This window comes from Neophocaena asiaeorientalis, unplaced genomic scaffold, assembly GCF_003031525.2.
Source record: "Neophocaena asiaeorientalis asiaeorientalis breed wild unplaced genomic scaffold, Neophocaena_asiaeorientalis_V1.1 scaffold7, whole genome shotgun sequence".
NCBI lineage: Eukaryota > Metazoa > Chordata > Mammalia > Artiodactyla > Phocoenidae > Neophocaena > Neophocaena asiaeorientalis.
This window is the reverse complement of record NW_020185337.1, coordinates 24597636-24616807: the sequence shown is the minus strand read 5'-3', so window position 1 is coordinate 24616807 and position 19172 is coordinate 24597636. Positions and strand designations below refer to the sequence as shown.

The following is a 19172-nucleotide window of genomic DNA, read 5'->3' as shown; positions in this document are numbered from 1 at the left end:
CGAACCCGTGTCCCCTGCATCGGCAGGCGGACCCTCAACCACTGCACCACCAGGGAAGCCCGACACAGTCACTTTTACAGCCAGCCTTTTCTATTTCCTAGTTCCTTCTTAAGAAGAAATAATCCTTTTCTCTTGCATTTCTGTAACTTTGGGGAAATTTTACATGGGCTTAATATAATAAGATGCTTTTTGAAGATGCTGCTCTTGAGGTAATTTTGAATATTTAAACATTTATTCATGTTTTCTATAATTTTCATAGTTTATTTTCCTCAGGGATGAATCATTTGAAGTAAATAAATCTTTAAGTTGTAAAGCATTCATTTAGTCCTTAGTCATAAAAATACGCACTTTAATAAAAGCCTACTTTTGTCTGAAATTCCATACTCTTAAGTAACATTAATGTTAAACTGTGAATTATGTTATCACTTTTTAAGTTAATAGGTTTTCCTTTCTCATTTTCTGTTTACCTTGGAGAACATTAATTTGTCCGCATGTCATTTACAAAGTATAAAACACATACAGTTTTGTTCCCTATGAAATAAACTAGGTGAAGCTGACATCTAACAAAATGTTTCTTTTCTAGCATCTCTTTACCAGATTTCATTTTATTTTGTTAACCTAGGCACCACAAATATTTATCTTGAGGCCAATGAATGATTGTGACAATTCATAAAAGTAATGTTAATTTTCTACATAATGTCTCATTTACGTTTTTAAACTATTAGTGTGTTTTTTCATGACAAACGATGAACTCGTGTCTTTATTTTTTGTTTTACAGGTTAATGTGTGAAACTGTGAGATACGAAAGACATGAAGCCAATGAAGTTTTATACTAGTAGGTGTTTCCTCTGTCTTTGCACAATGTGTAATGCAGTGGCGAGATGATGTCCTTAAAGTATCAAAGAAGTACTAGGGGCACCTTGTCAAGTCAGCACTGCCTTAATTTTGCATTAACTTTTATTGCATAATTTAGAAATGTGAAGCATTTCAACTATTTCAGTCCTTTGCTGATAAGTTCACATCAGCATCTATATGTTACTCAAGTGTGGTTGGAGGTAGTATTTCACATTATGGAGTATTTTGACTTTTATGAAATGAGAAATAGTGTAGAGTCTTTCCAAAGGAAAGTTTCTTCTTTAAATCATATTGATGTTCCTTTTAAGATCTGTAACGTACTCCTTGAAAAAAATGGCAACTAATTTTTTAAGCAATGTGATAAACATTCAGTAGATAAATATTGGTGTGTTACGGATACTTAAGCTCTGATTTACTAGACATATTGTTTTGTTAATGTTTGCTGTGAATGACGGTTGTTCTGTTGACTTTCCTTCCTGTTTTTCAAGGCACTCACTCAGTAATTACTACTTTCCATGCATATTATAGGGAATCTTTAATGAAATAAATAAAATACAGCTTCTGCCCTTAGGGTGGCTATAATCTTTTGAGGGAGGTAGAAATAGAAAAAAGGAAAGCAACAACAATGAAAACTAACCCACCAGAATAGCTGAGACTATAGGTTTGTACAGGAGGGGTGCAGGGAAGGGTCTCAGAGAAGGGGCCCTTTGCCCTGGATCTCCTAGCGTGTCTGGTGGTCTCGCGGGACTTTCTTGGCAGGAGGCACTGTGTGTACAGGGACAGAGCGGGAGGGGCCTGGCGTCACGTGTTGAACAGTGCGGCCAGTTTAGAGCGCATGGCCTGGGGTGTGTGGAGTCAGGAGCAGGGGCAGGCCACAGTCACACTTGCGTGTGAATGTGTTGTTGAAAAAGTCATCCTCGATTCTTTAGACGACTGGAAGTAAGTGCTTTTCCTCCTCAATTACATTTTATTCTGGAAAATTACAGATGTTCACAGTATTAGCGACAGTAGTAAAATGGGCCCCTGTGGACTCACCTTGCCACATTGTCGACTGACAAGCAATGATGTTTCATCTCTTCCTCCACCTCTGGTGGATTATTTTGAAGTAAATCCACACATATCAGTTCAGCCATCAGTGTTCTGATATGTGTTTTTATCTTTAAAAGATAGACTTAAAAAGAAAACACTTAACCACAATATTATCATCAAACCTTAAGAAATAATTTTCATATCATGAAAATAATCAAATTTCTTTGTCTCAAATTTTTTTTGGTACAGGTTGTTTATTGGTTGTTTATCTTTCTTAAGTCTCTTTTAGTCTGTAGGTAGGCGGCCAGTTTTCAAGCAGCAAAATGATGTGACCAGATGCCTCCCAGCCCCACACATCCCCTCAAAGGGTGGATTAGGTTGAGTGGACGGGCAGGGAAATCTGTTAGGAGAGAATTGCAGTCATCTGAGGTGACAGGGCTTGAACTTGGGCAGATGGAGGAATGGGGCCGTCACGGATGGAATTTAGAAGATATGGGTGGATCTGATGCAGGATGGTTCTTGGCTGTCAGTATCCATCTAGGGCTTCAGAGAATATACATGCGACAGAGAAGAGCAGTAAATAACCCAGACGTACGTGGTAATGAGAAAACTCACACCAGGGGCCAGTGCCCTTAACATATTTATCCTTGGAGGAGTCATGATGTCAATAACTTAAGACTATTTGTCCTCTTTCAGGAGCAATTAAAAGCTATCCGTTTAACGGGTGTACACCTGTCAGGGTTGGCAATCTCTGATGAATGTTACTGACGTGTATTTTAGCAGTGCAGTGGCAGTCAGCGTCAGCTTTCTCTTACTTTGTCCTTTCCCTCTGAAACATGGTTTGGGCCGTGTCGAAGACGAGGCAATAGCAAACGTGTAACAAGCCCTTCGTCCGTCCCACACGCTCGAATCCGTGCTCTGTGTGCATTGATTTAATTCCTCCTTGCAGCCGTCTTGCAGGTAGATCTTTCATCACCCCCGTTTTAGATACGAGGTGCTGAGGCTTGTGTCACTGCTCAACTCGGGATCTGGACTTGTGCCCAGACCTGGTGACTCTGCAGCCCTAGCTGCCCCCCACACAGCAGCATTTCCCAGCCTTCTTCATGCCTCTAGAAAATGATGCTGTGTGCGTGCAGGCACGAGGACTGCATCTCTCCCTGGGGTGGCCTCCCCAAGGGGTGGTGGCGGCCCCTGAAACCCACCAGCACTTCGGCCCACATTGCGCCGGCTTCCTGACAATTATTATTTATTATTCGTTTAAATGGAAGGTAGATTGCAGTGTTTTGAACATATTTGCTTTCTCTTTTTAAAGTCAGTTAAGGCAGTGAACATGAGCCCTGCGAATCATGCAAAGCCATGACTTGGATAACCCTAAATTGAATGCATTTAGGAGTTTGCAGCGAGTTGATTGTAGTAATTGTTTGTTTCGGACTAATTACAGTGAGGTGGCAGTGTTCCTAAGCAATGAAGAATCTCTGGGTATTTGGTAGATCACGATTTCCTATGACCAAAAATTCAGAGGCTAAGTGCAGATACCCTCAGTCAGATTCCTAGTATTTGGTCAAGCTTGTGTTGAAGGGTAGTGGGAGGATTTTCCTTGTGATCCTTGAACAGACTTGTCTCTGCTCTGAGCAGTTGGTGTAAGCACGGTTTTGAAAATTAAAGAACACTTGTATTTGGGGTGTATATAAATCTGCAATAACTTAGTAATACCACCCCTCTTTTTTGGGACCTGTTGTCATTACCTCTTAAGGGGAATGAGTCTGTGCTTGAGCCTGGAGAACAACAGTGCAGTTGGAATATCAGAGACTTTCAGAATTTTGTTTTATGACCAAGAGATGAGTATTCATTTTCCTTACTATGTTTGTGTGCTGGTGACTTCCGAGTCTATGATTCCAGTAATTTCACCAGGTAAATATAGTACTCTTCTGATCCACCTCTGTGCCTCCTTTTTATTACCTGTAAAGTGGGGACACAGTGATCACAGGGTGCAGTGTTTCCGGCTGGCGTGAGGCTGAGATGCAGGGCTCGGTGTGAAGGAGGTAGAGCAGGGCGCGTGTGGTCGGCGCACAGAAATGTCAGCCGCGGGCAGCGTTCTCACTCCATTCACTGTTTTGGTAATTTACGTTTTGTTCTCCCAGTGTTTTAGCTGCTTTAAACTTTCTTTAGGAAGGAATGATGACAGCACTGTTCTAATTCCCCTGGTGTTACTGTTTTAACAGGAACAGTATGACAAACAGTATGCCCTTTAAAATTATATTGTGATTCAGGAGAGAGCTGTGGTTCTGATAAAACGGAAATTTTAAAGTGTAGACTTGCCCATTTAATTAGGTACGATTAGTTGAGCTTTACACGGTGGACAGGAACATCAGGTAATTTCTGCCTTTCTTTCATTTGCTATCTATTAGATGCTGGGTATTTTGCTAGCTTGGAAATACTAAGTGAGATAATACTCATTTCACCTGAGGCACTTATTTTAGAGAATTTAAGAAAGGAGATAAACAAGTGCGTTCGTTCTCCTTACTTTCTCTTTAATGGCCAGCCATCCTCACCATTTCAGTTTAATATATAGTTACATGTAAAGTGCTAAAAACCTTTAGATCAGAAATCCGACCGTTCAGATATATCTTTTTTACGCCTGCACACACAGCCGCTCTCTAAACACGCGTATCGCTGAACCATGGGCGCGATTTCCACGCATGGGTCGGACTGAATGCTTCGGTTTCCAGAAGAGTTTTCAGAGCACTTCGTTACGGGGTTTATCTCCCCTTATTGCAGGAGAGGAAATCGTTCCTTTTTCAGAGGAAGCTGCGTGGAGGCTCGTGGAGTCTTTTCAGGCATTTTCACTGAAATCTGTAACCTCCGAACCTCCGGCCCAGCTGCCCCTCTGCCTGCGCTTATCGGTCTCTTCACTCCACGGCTGGGTTTCCTGTTTCCACCGCAGCGCGCCCTGTCTGCTCCGCGTGCCCCTCCTCCTCCAGTGGCCCATCTGGGCTCAGAGCTGCCTGTGCTCCTGTCCCTTCCCCTCCTGGAGGGAGAGCTGCCCTCCCTGCAGTGTTGCTCTTCCTACCCCCTGGGTCCCGCCCTGTTTCCCACACAGAGTGAGGTGCCATGTCTCCGTCCTTAGGAAGCTCTCCTGGGCTCTGGCCCATACCCAGTTATTGTACTGCTTTCTCCTTTCGGATGTGGCCAAGCTTTTATTTATTTTTACATCGTAGTCTTTTTATTTTAATTTTTAAAATTTTTATTACTTTTAATTAATTAATTTAATTTATTTATTTTGGGCTGAGTTAGGTCTTTGTTGCCGCATGCGGGCTTTCTCCGGTTGCAGCAAGTGAGGGCTACTCTTGGTTGCGGTGCGCGGGCTTCTCATTGCGGTGGCTTCTCTTGTTGCGGAGCACAGGCTCTAGGCGCCTGGGCTCAGTAGTTGTGGCATGCGGGCTCAGAAGCTGTGGCTCGTGGGCTCAGTAGTTGTGGCGCATGGGCTTAGTTGCTCCGCGGCATGTGGGATCTTCCCGGACCAGGGCTTGAACCCGTGTCCCCTGCATTGGCAGGCGGATTCTTAACCACTGCGCCACCAGGGATGCCATCTACATCGTAGTCTTTTAAGAAGATTTTTACAAAAGCACTATCTACTACCTAGGTTGCTTTGCTTTTTTTGTTTATTTTCCCTCAGGAGACAAAATACTTCAAATCTGCCTTCCTTTCTTCCCCAGCAATATGTAACCACTATTTGGAGTGTCCATGTTTCCATAAGTTTCCTGTGCTTGTGTGTGTGTATAAGGAAAAGGTGAAACCTGAGGTTTTCGTTGACTTGAAGGCATGACACCTCTAAAGACTTAGCCTTTGCACAGACTTGTAGGATAAAGATGCTCAGCCCTGAGCTTGGTGTGTTGTGATGTACACGTGTGCTCTGTGTAAGTATGACAGTTCAAATAGGCACGCATGGATACGCGCATACCCGCAAATAGACTTAAGATTGTTTTACGTACATATGGCGATACTTGAAGCTTTCTTGCCAATAATGATATTTTTATATTTACTGTTAGTCTTTGAATGAAAATGTTTTATTTTTGTGGTGAGTGAAAGAGTAGTAAAATAAAAACAGTAACAAATGTATTTAGTCTATAAACTCCATCAGGGCAGGGACTGTGTTTAGTTCAGATTTACATGTGCCGTGCCCAGCATAGACATTTGCATCTTGTCTGTTCTCTGTTGTTATTTTTTGCATTTATTTCAAGGGATATATTCCTTTGCTAGATCAGCAGGAAGAGACCTTCTTTACGGCCTGACTTCTGGGTAAAACAGCCAACTGCAGGTTAGGTGTTCGGTTCTTCCGGTCAATTCTCTGTGAAACTACTTAGTGAATAAAAACCTCTGAACTCCTCTTAACTATAGGTGTTTATAGTAACATGTAGCTCTCTCCCTATGCTTTCTGGTCATTGCGGGTCACGGTGCTTGTGAGCTGGTAGTGTCATTCCCATCACCCGGGACCTTGGCAGTGAGTGGGAGGATTTGGTCTCTGGATGTCTGAGTTCTCTTTAGCAATTCGGGTGCCAGTTTTCTGTAGAAGAGGGACAGGTTTGTCGTGCAAATGAAACTGCAGTGTGTAACTGAAAGATGCAGATTTGTGAATTAATTTCGTGACCCATTGGTAGTTTTCAGAAGAGTTCATTTTGGCTGCTCTCTTAAATTTGAGAAATTGTCGAGCCCTTGGGTGTAGCCCTCTGCCCTCAGTCTAGCTGAATCATTGATTGATGGATTGCCATATGTATGTACTCTGTAGTGAGTTTTTTTCTTTCATTCAAAAATAAGTTTATTGAGTAACTTCATAACTCCCAAGACATCACTCCCTCATTTCATTTTTAAAATGGATTTTATAAATGTAAGAAAGACTGCACAGTGAGTCTATAGAATCTTTGGCTTTACTAATTCTTTAGCATTGTTCTTTATATTGTTCCCTCTGCTTGTTAAGTGAATTATCACAGTTAAAAAAATTATGTCCACTTATCCCCTATATTTTCAAAATATTAATTTTTTCAAAACAAAAAGATACTCAAAATACTTACAAAATATTTTCAGAATAAAGGTGAAATAGCCTCAGTATTTCCATCAGTTTTCAAAGTTTCTATTGATGTTACTGATTTATCCTGTTTGTTGGTCTAGCCCCTATAATTTATTGAGAGGAGGCTAAGAACTTTCTGAAAAACCTAATGTTAAAATGATGCTTTTTTCCTTCAGAGTTTTAAGTGATAAAAGTGAAGTAACTTCCTTACAATTTAGAACTTTCAGGAAATGGAACAAAAAGTTACCCTCCACTTGTAAAATGTGTTGTTTTCATAAGTGTGAGAATTTGGATTAAATATTATGACGTGCATACTTTTATAGTACACTATTGCTATTCTGTACGTCAGAAATGTACATTTTAACTCTCCGTAGAGCTCTTTGCACTTCACCTTTCTTTTGACCGTGACCTGGTGGTGTCAGGGCCCACACTTGCCACATTGCATTAACTTTTCTCGTGAGCTTACTTTGTGCCGTTGGCCGTACAGAAATACATAAGACATGTTCTGTCTTTGAGCTTAAAGCTTAGAGCCCCATCAGAGGAGCAAGAAAAACAATTATTAAACTTTTTGATAAACCCAGTAGCAGAAGTGATGTAATGTATTTGTGAAAAAGCGTACAGTTACTGTGTATCTGAAAGGCCATCTGCATCTTGGAAGGTGGCCATTTGTTAGGACTTCTGTTTTAAGCCCTGGAACACTTCGTTCATAGGAAATCCGGCTCGGATCCATTGCAGTAGCCGTTAGGGTGGGAAGAGGGCTGGACAGGCTTCTGTCCCAAGGGGCTCGCCACGTCCTACTGAATCAACTGCTGGATTCCCAGGAAAGGGGTAGCGGGTAAATTATTGTCAACAGGTAAAATTCTCCCTGCTTTGGTTATCGGCATAACTGTACATTTGAGAGTACAAGCCTGTGCGCACGGTCAGAGGAGTCTAGGTAACAGTGTAGGCGGCCAAGAGCGAGGCCGCGAACTTCAGCAGAGGCTTCCGAGCGGAGCCCACAGAGTGGGGTGGGGGGTTGTGCGGAGGGAGAAATTTAGGAGGACTTTCTGTTTTCTGGTTTTATCCTTCCGTTGGATGACGCTGCTGGGACAGCAGGTACAGGGAAAGAGACGGGTGCTCTCCTAGCCGTGGTCACGGGTGGCTGTCCCTGTGGGTTCCTTGCTAGCGGGCTCCACTTACTTCGTGGAACTTTGTATGGCTCTCGTTTTATTGCCCATCTGGCTTCTTACCTCGAGGTGTGGAGCCAGTAGGCCCGGGTGGTAAGAATCCCGTTCCCACCTCTCCCAGGTGCCGCCGGCTTTGTCGTCTGGACGTGGCGTGGCATCTGGGTCGTATATATAATAGAATGCAGCCTCTCTTTCTAAACCGCCCCGCGTCCTGATGCGTGTTGGCCCACGCGGCTGCGTGCTCCCACCTCTCCCTGAGTGGGCGTCCTCTCCACCGTTTCTCCACCAATACGTTTCCGCCCGTATTAACCGCCCTTGTTCCCGCGCGGTTGCCGCCTCGTGCGTCTCCGGGCCCTGCTGCCGCCGTAGCTGTCGCCCGCATGCAGCGCCGCAGGGTGCCCTCTACCCCAGGCCCTTGTGCCGTGCCAGTGCCGTGCTGCCCCTCATCTGCTCACCGGGAGGAACCCCTTCCCGTACCCGCGACGCCCTCCTTGGGCACTGATTTCTGGTCCCAGACTGTTTGGGGTTTTTTGCATGGGGACCATTCCTTAAGTTTCTGTTGGCTGACTCACCCGCCCCCTGCAAACACACACGCAGAGACGTGGGTTAGGTGTCGGTTTGTGGCCGGCAGGAGGTGGGTGTCAGCTCCACGTCCACTAGGACACGTGTGCCCTTGCCCAGAGCCCCTCCCTCGCCTCTCCCCAACCGGGCCCTGCAGCCTTTTGGCCAACTGGGCTCCACTTAAGTTTTCTCGTATTAACAACTGAATAAAGTAGCTTTTTCCCAAGTTGCTTTTTTGCCCTCGCATAATCGCCTTAATTTGTTTTCTTGTGATGTATTAGCTTATTATCCTTTCAGCCCCCTTGTCAGCTTGGACTTGGTCCCTCGTATTCTCCCCCGGCTTCGTTAACGGGGACCGCGCAGCTGCACGCGCAGCCCTTTCGTGGGGAGACACTGCCACCCTGTGCACCTCTAGGGTATTGCTGAGGACGTTCTTTAAGCCTCGCTTCATTTCTCCAGTCCCCGGTAAATTGAAACTCACGTCTTTGACTTTCAGTCGTTTTAACACCATATCTGAGTTGGTGTCTATTCAACTGTTAATGCATTGGTTAATAAAATGTCTGAGTGCCAGTCGAGCCATATCTAGTGTGTCTGCTGGGGGTACTGGGGCGCTAGAGGAGTTTAAGAGCTAATGGGAGAAGGCTTCCGAGGTAAACGATGATGTCACTCTGCTTCGTGTGAGCAAATCCAGAGTGTCTGGGAATCCAGGACAGAGGGACTCGCTTTATTTGGAAGATACTGAAACGTTGCTCAGAGGAAGTGGTTGTTAACCTGGAATTCAAAGGGCGAGTGATGAGTTTCCTAGGCAGAAGGTGCCCTTTAGGAGTGGGAACATCAGGTTTGTTCAAAGGCCTTGAGGCCTAGGTGGAGGAAAAGGTGGAGGACGGCGGAGCAGGGCGCAGTCTGAAGCCCAGGATCTGCTGGGGTTCGGAGCAGAGAGTAAAGGTGTAGGCTGACCCTTTCAGGGTGGGTCTCCCACCCTTGATCAGGTACTGGGGTGTTGGCGGGATGTGTAGAGCCTGGGAACATGCATTTTTACTTCGCATTCCAGGGGACTCATGTGTACGTTAAAGCTTGAGGGCCGCTAGACAGAATCGAGTCTCAGTATTAGTCCTAGATAATATGAATAATAATAATTATTATACTAATCAGTCTTCTGTTAGCCAGCTTCATTGCCAGTGTGTCTGCAAGCAAGGTCTCGGATTCATTTTGCGTCCCCTCTAAGTGTAGACAAGTTTGATGCTGTTACTGCTAGGTAATTTCATTTTCATCTTTTCTTTTAAACAAACAGTCGTCGCTTGGCACCTATAGAGCCCCGTGAGAAGGGGCGTATTTGCAGACCTTGAAGGGAAGGGTCGTGCCTCATGCTGAAACACTTGCCTGCCTGACGCGTAACTATACGTGAGAGGGGAAAGCACAGAACAGGCTAAATGAGATAGCACAGTGATTTCAGATGAGGTCAGGAGACTTTTCTGGCCGATTAAGACTGAGTAAAACAGATTTTATGGTGGCATCTCACAACAAGGAATTTTCAGAACAGAAACCAAACCTGAGTCCTGTGGGGTGTGGGTGTGAAAGGTGAGGGGGTGTGTTTCTCTAGCTTACAGCTGTTTCCAGAGCATCTTTAAAATGAGACTCATTGTGGACATATACACACTAACAAACGTAGTAAGGTAGATAGCTGGGGGGAAGCAGCCGCAAGGCACAGGGATATTAGCTCGGTGCTTTGTGACAGCCTGGAAGGGTGGGATGGGGAGAGTGGGAGGGAGGGAGACGCAAGAGGGAAGACATATGGGATCATATGTATATGTATAGCTGATTCACTTTGTTATAAAGCAGAAACTAACACACCATTGTAAAGCAATTATACCCCAATAAAGATGTTTAAAAAAAAAAAAAAAAATGAGACTCATTGTTTTTGTATTCTTAGTTCTGATTAGTTTGCTTTTGTAAGACATGAATCTTTAAAAGAGACAACTCACTAATAAAGACATCGTGACTGTCTTATTTGGCACGGCAAGTAGTAAACGCTCACCAGATCCAGTCAGCGTTCGAATGGTCATTCTCTGTAGATGCCTCCACCAGCAGACACAGCTCTTGGGAGTTAAGATTTGAATTTTTTGGAAAAGGGAGAGAAACAGGCAAATGAAATTATAGTAAGTGACAGAGATTGGGGACCAGTTTCTTCTCTTCACTTCCTTAAATCTTTGCCAAGGCTCTCCTGATACGAAGAGTCAGCCCTAATTGTAGGGTAATCGGTGGGTATTCAGGGGGCCAGACTGTTTGCTGTCACAAGTGTTTTATCCATTTTGGACATGGGTTGCCTTTGACTTCACGCGTGTTTTCTGATCAGCTCCAGGAAAGCTGAGTTTACAAACATTGTGTTAATTTTGTCCATAGTAATTTTACTTTCTAAAAGGACAGATGTGGAATAACTAAAAAGCCAGGGAATGTTTGTTATGTTCTCTGCGTCACAGTTCATCTGGACCATGGTGACATTTATTGTGCTTCTTACCGTGATAAAAACTACGGGATGGTCATTATTTGTGTTTACTGAGCCTCTGTACAGCTCTGCTCACATGCCTAGTTAGTGGTGATCAACCTTGATTTCCTACTAGATTTCATTTCTCTTGACCAATCTTTTGGTGATAAAGGGAACATGGTAAGTGCAAGAGCAGATTAAAAGTTTACAAGATAATTCCTTTTTTCTTCTTTTTATTTCAGTGTTTTATTACTTGTTAAAAATTTTTAACTATTTTTGCATCTGACAACACATTTTTACTTGACAGAAATCAGAATGAATAATAATGCTGTCACCTTATGTTAAGGAAGACAAGTACATTTTTTCCCCTAAGCTAGGTGAATGATTGTTTTAAACTTATTTATTTATAATTTATTTATTTATTTTTGGCTGCGTTGGGTCTTTGTTTCTGCGCACGGGCTTCCTCTAGTTGCGGTGAGCAGGGGCTCCTCTTTGTTGCGGTGCGCGGGCTTCTCATTGCTGTGGCTTCTCTTGTTGCGGAGCACAGGCTCTAGGCATGCGGGCTTCAGTAGTTGTAGCATGCGGGCTCAGTAGTTGTGGCGCACGGGCTTCGTTGCTCCGCGGCATGTGGGATCTTCCCGGATCAGGGCTCGAACCCGTGTCCCCTGCATTGGCAGGTGGATTCTTAACCACTGCACCACCAGGGAAGTCCTAGGTGAATGAATGTTGATTGCAAAAGCTCATGACTAAACACTAGAGAGAAAGGGGTATAAATTATTTTTTGAAGTACTTTGCATTTTCATTTGGGAAATCATTTTACTTTGATGGTTTCATTGGAACTAAAGTCTATTTGACAATATTTTCCTTCATGTTTTCTTGAGGCTTTGCTATTGAGGACTAAGCAGTTGTGAAATTGGTAAAGAACGGGCTTGGGAGGAAGCAGTGACTTGCTGCTGATTTGCTCTGGAAGCAGATAGCAATGAAAGTGATTAGGTGATATTGATTAGCGTGTTAAATAGCTTAATTATTCAGAATTTTAAATACAACTTGGTGGTCTTTGGCGACTTCTGGAATCCATGTGCCAAAAGGAAAAAAGAGAGTAAAAAGGTTCGGCAGAGGTTGCGGAAGACTGCCTTGCAACGCACATGTGGTTTGCTGGGCTGCGGCTTCCAGGCTGTCCTGGTAGAAGAGATGGGGTAGGCTGTGTGCCTCCTGCTAGTGGTTAGAATGCGGACAGGTGTGTGTTAGGAGCTGCCCCTTAGAGTCTGAGATGGAGGCCACGGGCCGGGGTGAGCGAGCCACACAGGGAGAGAGCCTGGGTTCCCGACAGCAGGCTGTCACTACATGTGTGAGAGAAATGGGCTCCTCCATTGTTCGGCCACTGCTGTATCGGGCTTTCTGCTTTGTTTTCATAGTAGCTGAGCCTGTATCCTGACTAATAAACTTGATAAACTTGCCTCTATAAAATAAAACAACTTAAGACATGGCAAAATCAGGATAAAGTTCAAACAGAAGCAGCGAACTGGGGAAAAGGTTGTCACAGCTCATGGCTTCAGAATGCTAATTTGTATAAAGTGCTTCTAGATAAGAAAAAGTCTCATGATTTATAGAAAATTGGTTAAAAGTTATGAACTGATTTCACAGAAAAAGAAATAGGTAGGCCTCATGAGCATAAGAAAAAAGATGCTTTTACAATAAAGAAGAAAAATAAAAGTACACTAAGAGGGCTTCCCTGGTGGCACAGTGGTTAAGAATCCACCTGCCAATGCAGGGGACCACGGATTCAAGCCCTGGTCCGGGGAGATCCAACATGCCGCGGAGCAACTAGGCCCGTGAGCCACAACTACTGAGCCTGCGTGCCACAACTACTGAGCCCACGAGCCACAACTACTGAAGCCCGCACGCCTAGAGCCCGTGCTCCGTGATAAGAGGAGCTACCACGATGAGAAGCCTGCGCACCGCAACTAGTGAAAGCCCAGGCGCAGCAAAGAAGACCCAACGCAGCCAAAAAAAAGTACACTAAAATACAGTTTTCATCGAGCAGATTGGCAAAAACCCCAAAGTGTGAAAGACAGGTTCAGGGAAGGAACACCCCTCAGCCCTCGCTTCAGCTGCACCCCTGGCCACCCTGCCCAGCTGCCTGCTGGCCTGTGGCCTCTGCACGCATCCCCCTTCCCTTGGCCGAGAATCCTCGTCCCTCGGGAGCCATTGTCTACTTACTTCCTTTGTTCAGATCTGCTGTTCTCAACGAGACTTGTCCACCATATGTTTAAAATTATAACACCCCACCCCTATTTTTCTTACCCTACGGTAACTTATTCCCAGAACATGGACTTATAATTTACTAATCTATTATATTTATTATTATGGGTACTGTCCCACCAGAATACAAGTTCCGTGAGGGTGGGGATCTTTGTTGTTGTTTCCTGAAGTGTCCTAAGCACCTAGAACGGACTTCGTCCTGAAATGGTTAAACTTTTGTTAAATAAATGGACAGACTCTACTTGTAAGGCCGTGGGAAGGTGGTAGGCACGTAAGTTACTAACTAACCACCGCGACACTATTTATCAGAGTCACAGTGTCTGTGCCCTTTGACTCAGCTGCAGGTCTAGTTTTCTAGTCAAGGTTACTCCTGTAGATACAAGATTACTCATCACAGTTTTCATGTTCTTGTAAAATAACTGCATACACGAGAAACCACTGAAATGACCAGCAGTAGGGGCTTGCTTAAGTCAAATAAGGCACATCTAACAAGACAGCTGTCTCCTGTTGGAAAGATCTCTGCGTTAGCACGGAGGGAAGAGCTCTGTAGTGTGTGCCATCTTCTCTGTAAAAAGGAGAGGGTGGAGGGGTAAGAATGTATGTCCATCCCTGTGTGTGCATGAGGAAGTTCTGAAAGATGCCAGCGAGTGTGGTGGAGAAATGTAGGGGCTTGGGAGATGGGGGAAAGGGTGGGAAAGCTCAGGTCCGCTGTTTACCTCATTGTATTTTTGTTTTGTGAAGCAAGGGAAAGTATTTTCAGCTCAAAAAAATGAAACTAAAACCCAAAACTTGGAATGGTAGGTGCTATAGGTCTAATGAACGTTTAAAACATTTAAGTTTGCTGATAAATATCTTTAGCTTATTTAGGTGTGAAAAATAATGTTTAATTCCAGTAGTTGAAGAATGGTATTTTAGGTGTGTGTTTTGTAACATGTCATTGTTCTTCAGGATTGTACGAGTAACATGGATACTGTGTGCTTTGTATGTTATTATTTTTATTTTTTTTTGTTGGAGATAATCATCTGATTTTATTATCTTTTCTTTTCAGTCCTGATGATATTGGGACCTGCTGGTACATCCTCCTCTCTGGTTCCGTGTTCATCAAGGAATCCATGTTTCTACCACGAAGCAGGTATTGCATAGACATTCTGGAGTAGAGCTTCCGTGGAGCTTGAAACCCTTTTGCAGAATGAGTTCTTTTCCCGAATTCCTCTCTCGTCGGATTTCCTGTTCTGCTGACACAAAGCAAGGCAGCACCTTGGGGTGTTGGTATAGAAATCTTAAGAAAGGACTCTTCTATGTTGTAAACACTGATTCAACCTCTTTAACAAAGGGCAAGGACAAAGGACGTGCTGGTGACGTGTTAACGTGGACGTACCCGGCTAGTTGAGGACTCGTGTGTTCAGAGGGAATGAAAACTGCCTCTCATACATGTCTAAAGAGAGGCCGAGAGGGTTCCCTGGGCTCACGTGGGACTAGAAACAGAAACCAGGGACGAGGTCAGCCCTGGGGACGTTCTCCCTGGGACTTTGGCTCCTGGGTGCTGACTGTTGGTTTATGGCCTGTGTCCCTAAAGCTTGCACCATTTGACGGCCGTGCCCATGTCTTTTCTTCGGATCTTCAGGCCACGGTCTGGTGGGGCCGGGGCAGCGGTTACCTAGTTCCAAGCAGCTGTGGCCAGAGAGGATCAGGGCTCCCCTGCCACCAACGTACTGCCCCTGTGCGGGTTCCTGAGGGTCCCTGGAACCATTGAGTTTCCGGAGTGATTTTTTTCCCCTCGTTGTGTGTGTTTCACAATTAAGTATGTTTATTTTGACATTTAAAGATTTTAACTGATTAAGTTAAAATTACTGAGTAAATAAATTGACTAACTTTATCACAGCAAAGCAATCTACGCCCCTCCACTCCCCACCTTCTATAACCTAACTCATAAAAATATTAAGATACATTCTTGATAAATCATTCAGAATGGGTCAGGGACATGTGAAGAATGTGTTTTAGAAATTTTTGTAAAAAGAGTAAGCGAGACGGGGAGAGGGCATTTGTATCGGTCTGCCGAGGTGCAGGAGGTGCTGGGATGGGCCCGGGTGGCAGGAAGGAGGCCCGAGGTGGTGTCTCCGATGGGAGAAGCCTCCGGCGTGGTTCCCAGGCCTCCCCACTCTCGTGCTCCTCCCAGATCAGCTCGGCAGGCGCTATTCTGCTTGGAGAATGGCCCCCTGAGGGAGGGAAGAGACATTGCCTGTTTGTTTGTTGCTCTTACAGTAGCACTACTTACAGGATGGTAGTAGCCCCGGTCATAGTCGTAAACAGAAGTGTAGTTGTAGTGGTACTAAAATGATGAGAGAACAGTAGCTAAGGCTTTGGTAGGTAGTGCTTTCTGTCTGCCAGGCATCATTTGAAAAGCTTTATTTATATATAAATCATTTAATTTCATGACTGTCGTTTGAGGTAGGTATGGTCGTTACCTGCATTTCTTTTTTAAACTTTTAATTTTGAACTAATTTTAGACCTACAGAAAAATTGCAAAAAAGTAGTAGAGTTCCCATATACCCCCTCATCCAGCTTCTCCTAAAATTATAACGTCTTGTGTGACCACAATACAATGAATAAGACCAGGAAGTTCACTTTGGTGCAGTACTGTGAACTAACCTACAGATCTTTGAATTTCACCGACTTTGTTCCAAGCTCCTCTGTAGGATCCCGCCTTGCATTTATTTTTTATTGCTCCGTAGTCCCCTCCAGTCTCTGGCAGTTCTTCAGTTTTTCCTTATCTTTCAGGACTTTGATATTTTCGAAGAGCCAGGTGTTTTTTATGATGTTCCTCAGTTTGCTTTTGTGTGACGTACTCACATGATTAGAATGAGGTTTTGCATTTCTGGCAAGATGTTACCTGCATTTTGTAACGGAGGAGACTCTGGCAGTGTAGGCTGGTGGGTGGTTTTCCATCCTCGAACTCTGCCCGGGAGGCTTGGTGTGACCCCGTGAATGAGTCCGGTCATTCAGGGATTCTGTTTCCCAGAGGAGTTGAACAGAACACTCTTCCTTCAAACACAGGACCTACTATTTGCTCTCTTTCTGGGGGCTCTGACTCTATTTCCAAACTTGGAGGTGGGTAGAGGCAGCTAGTATGTAAGCATAGGCATGTTTTTAAAGTTATACATAATTTTAATGTGAAAAGTAATGATAATTGCTGTATAAATGCTCAAAGGGAAAGGTAAGGAACGATACCCTCTGAAGTCCGTCATCCAAGGTAGTCATCCTTTAATAGTCCAGTCTTTTCCTATCTAGCCTTACATGTATGTGTTCTACATACTTAAGAGCATACTTTATAAACAATTGAATGTCTTGCTAATTTCAGTGAAAGAGTATGTATTCGCTTGACTCATTAATGTAAAAACCCTTTGTAAAGCTTTACTTGTCATGCGTTAGGATGTCTGTTTAATGTTCAGTTATTTGAACGTTCCACAGTTTGGTTACTCATTGTAAAGAGTAAGTTTTTGATACTTTTTATTATAAATAATGGTATAAGGAATGCGATTTGAAGTTTATGCATCTTAGAGAGAATGAGGTTAGTGAAGTCGTGATACGAGGTCTGTTGTACGAATGAAATCTATAGACCAGGTCCCCAGCACGGTACAGGAGCCTGTGGCCATCTTTCCTGACTACCAGCCGTCGTCAGCTTCAAGTGACAGCTTGTCCTAACTCGTGGAACGGGAACCCCGTGTTCAGAAAACTGCTGCTCTACAAGAAGGAGGACTTGCAGTTCAGGCCTGTTTGATGAATACGTTGGCTGTCCACGTCTAATTATTTTCAAAGATGACATGCGTTACTCTTTCTCTGGCTGTCTGTCAAATGCCGGCGAGTCGGGGCTGTAATGGGGTGAAGAAGGGATGGTGTTTCTGACTGAATGACAAGCCAGCGCTATTTATAGGTTATTTCTTCACGTTGCGCCTGGTGACCTTTGCTGCGTCCGTCCGAGTTATTTGTTTCCTTTGGAGATGTTGCCTTAGGGACAGTCCTGAGATTGTTTTCGTAAGAAGGGCCCTCTGCTGGTCCTACCTTAAAGGTTAACATCAGTGACCTAACATCAGTATTTTCCTCCAGGAAACACTGAGATTTGATTAAAGCTTCGTGTGGACGAGGTGTTAGTAGCAGTCTGGTTTTATAAAACAGCTAGTTCACAGATGACTCTCTCCATTTACCATGTTAGCCTGGAAATTGGTTATCCTTATGTATAATAAGTAACCTGACCATTCTCTTGAAAGTTTCAACTCGTTTTGACGGGTAATTCACCCCGAACAGTTAGTTTTGGATCAAAGCACCTTGGACAACATTTTCACATTTTTGACTGATTCTCATGAAATTGCCTTGGCATGTGATATCATCCGGTAGGAAGCCAATCCTGCAGGTTGGCTTCCAGATTTCATGAGCTTTATTGAATTCCTCAGTTGACATTTAGGCCAGCATTTTATGGTTTCGTTTTTATTTTTAGACAGGTAAAGGTTGTTCTGTATTTTGGCTATTCAAGCATGAATATCATTCCTTGATGAGATTTTTAACATTTGTGGAGCTCATGAATCCCTTTGTGACTGTCAGTGACAACCTACTCACTCTGCCTCAGTCCACGCCATGTCAGTGAGAAGATGACGTTTTATGGGTTTTACTGTAAACCTATTAGAAATGTACCGAGTTGTGAAACATGGATACTTGCACAGGCGGCTGTCCTGTCACTTACAGCGTTGCGTGTAATGCCGTTGTTAAAATTCAGCGTCTTTGCATGAGCAAAGAAGGCGGGTAAGCAGAGGCGAGGTAGCAGTGCGGCAGAGGCTGTCCCCATTCTCACTGAGGAAAAGGCCGGAGTGGACACTTGCCATAGATGAACATAGAAATGGTAGAAACGGCATGTGTCTTTCCAAGCCTGTAAGCAGAGCAGTTAGCAGTTGTGGTCCAGGCTGTGCCCCGCTGTTCATGTCCACAGTCGTGGTATGTAGATTGGTGTCTTAAGACAGAGACGGGCAGAGGGTAGCGAAGTGTCTTGAAGAAGGTGTTTTCCCCCCAGAGTTTTTCAGAGCCATCATTTGCAGCAGCCTTGGGGCTGGGAACTGAGAGAGGAAAATTATCTTAGCTGAAGGTGCAGGTTTAGAAATCGTCTTTAAAAGAACATTTGGTTTTCTGTACACAATGGGCAGAAAAATATTAATAGTGTTTATTGCCCTAATGTGCTCTAAATCAGTGTATTTAAGGAACTGTAATAGACATTATTATATTCTTAAATCTTCTCACTTTCAAAAGTGCCCCACTCTACAGTGCTGAAGCGTATTTATAGCAAAGTCACAGAATAGTAACTTGGATTAATGTTATTTTTTGACTGCTGACTTCTTTGAAAGGCTGATAATTCTATGCAGTAATTTAGGTAGTAAAGATAGGCCCAGACTGTGTTTCTAAACTTTCAACTTGCTGTTTGGGTTGTTTATTAGAGAAGGAAATAGCTTCCCTAAGTGTGTTGTTTTTTTTTGTTTTTTGGTTTTTTTTTGGCTGTACCACACAGCTTGCGGGCTCTTAGCTCCCTGACCAGGGATTGAACCCAGGCCCTCGGCAGTGAAAGCGCAGGGTCTTAACCACTGGACGGCCAGGGAATTCCCTTCCCTAGGTTGCATATTAACTCATAGAATTGGAATCTTTTTCTACCAATATAGCAATCATTTTTATACTTATTTGCAAAAAAAAAAACCGATACACTAGATGTTTTAGA

The 19172-nt window shown here is 43.9% G+C and overlaps 1 protein-coding gene across 1 annotated transcript in view; it reads left to right on the top strand.

Annotated features, from left to right (window-relative positions):
* Window positions 1-19172, top strand: part of RAPGEF2 (Rap guanine nucleotide exchange factor 2) — a 273439-nt gene that overhangs the window by 85757 nt on the left and 168510 nt on the right. The window contains exons 3-4 of the mRNA XM_024736074.1: window positions 779-835; window positions 14469-14552. Coding sequence (XP_024591842.1) covers window positions 779-835; window positions 14469-14552 — 141 coding nt within the window. The remainder of the gene's footprint in view (window positions 1-778; window positions 836-14468; window positions 14553-19172) is intronic.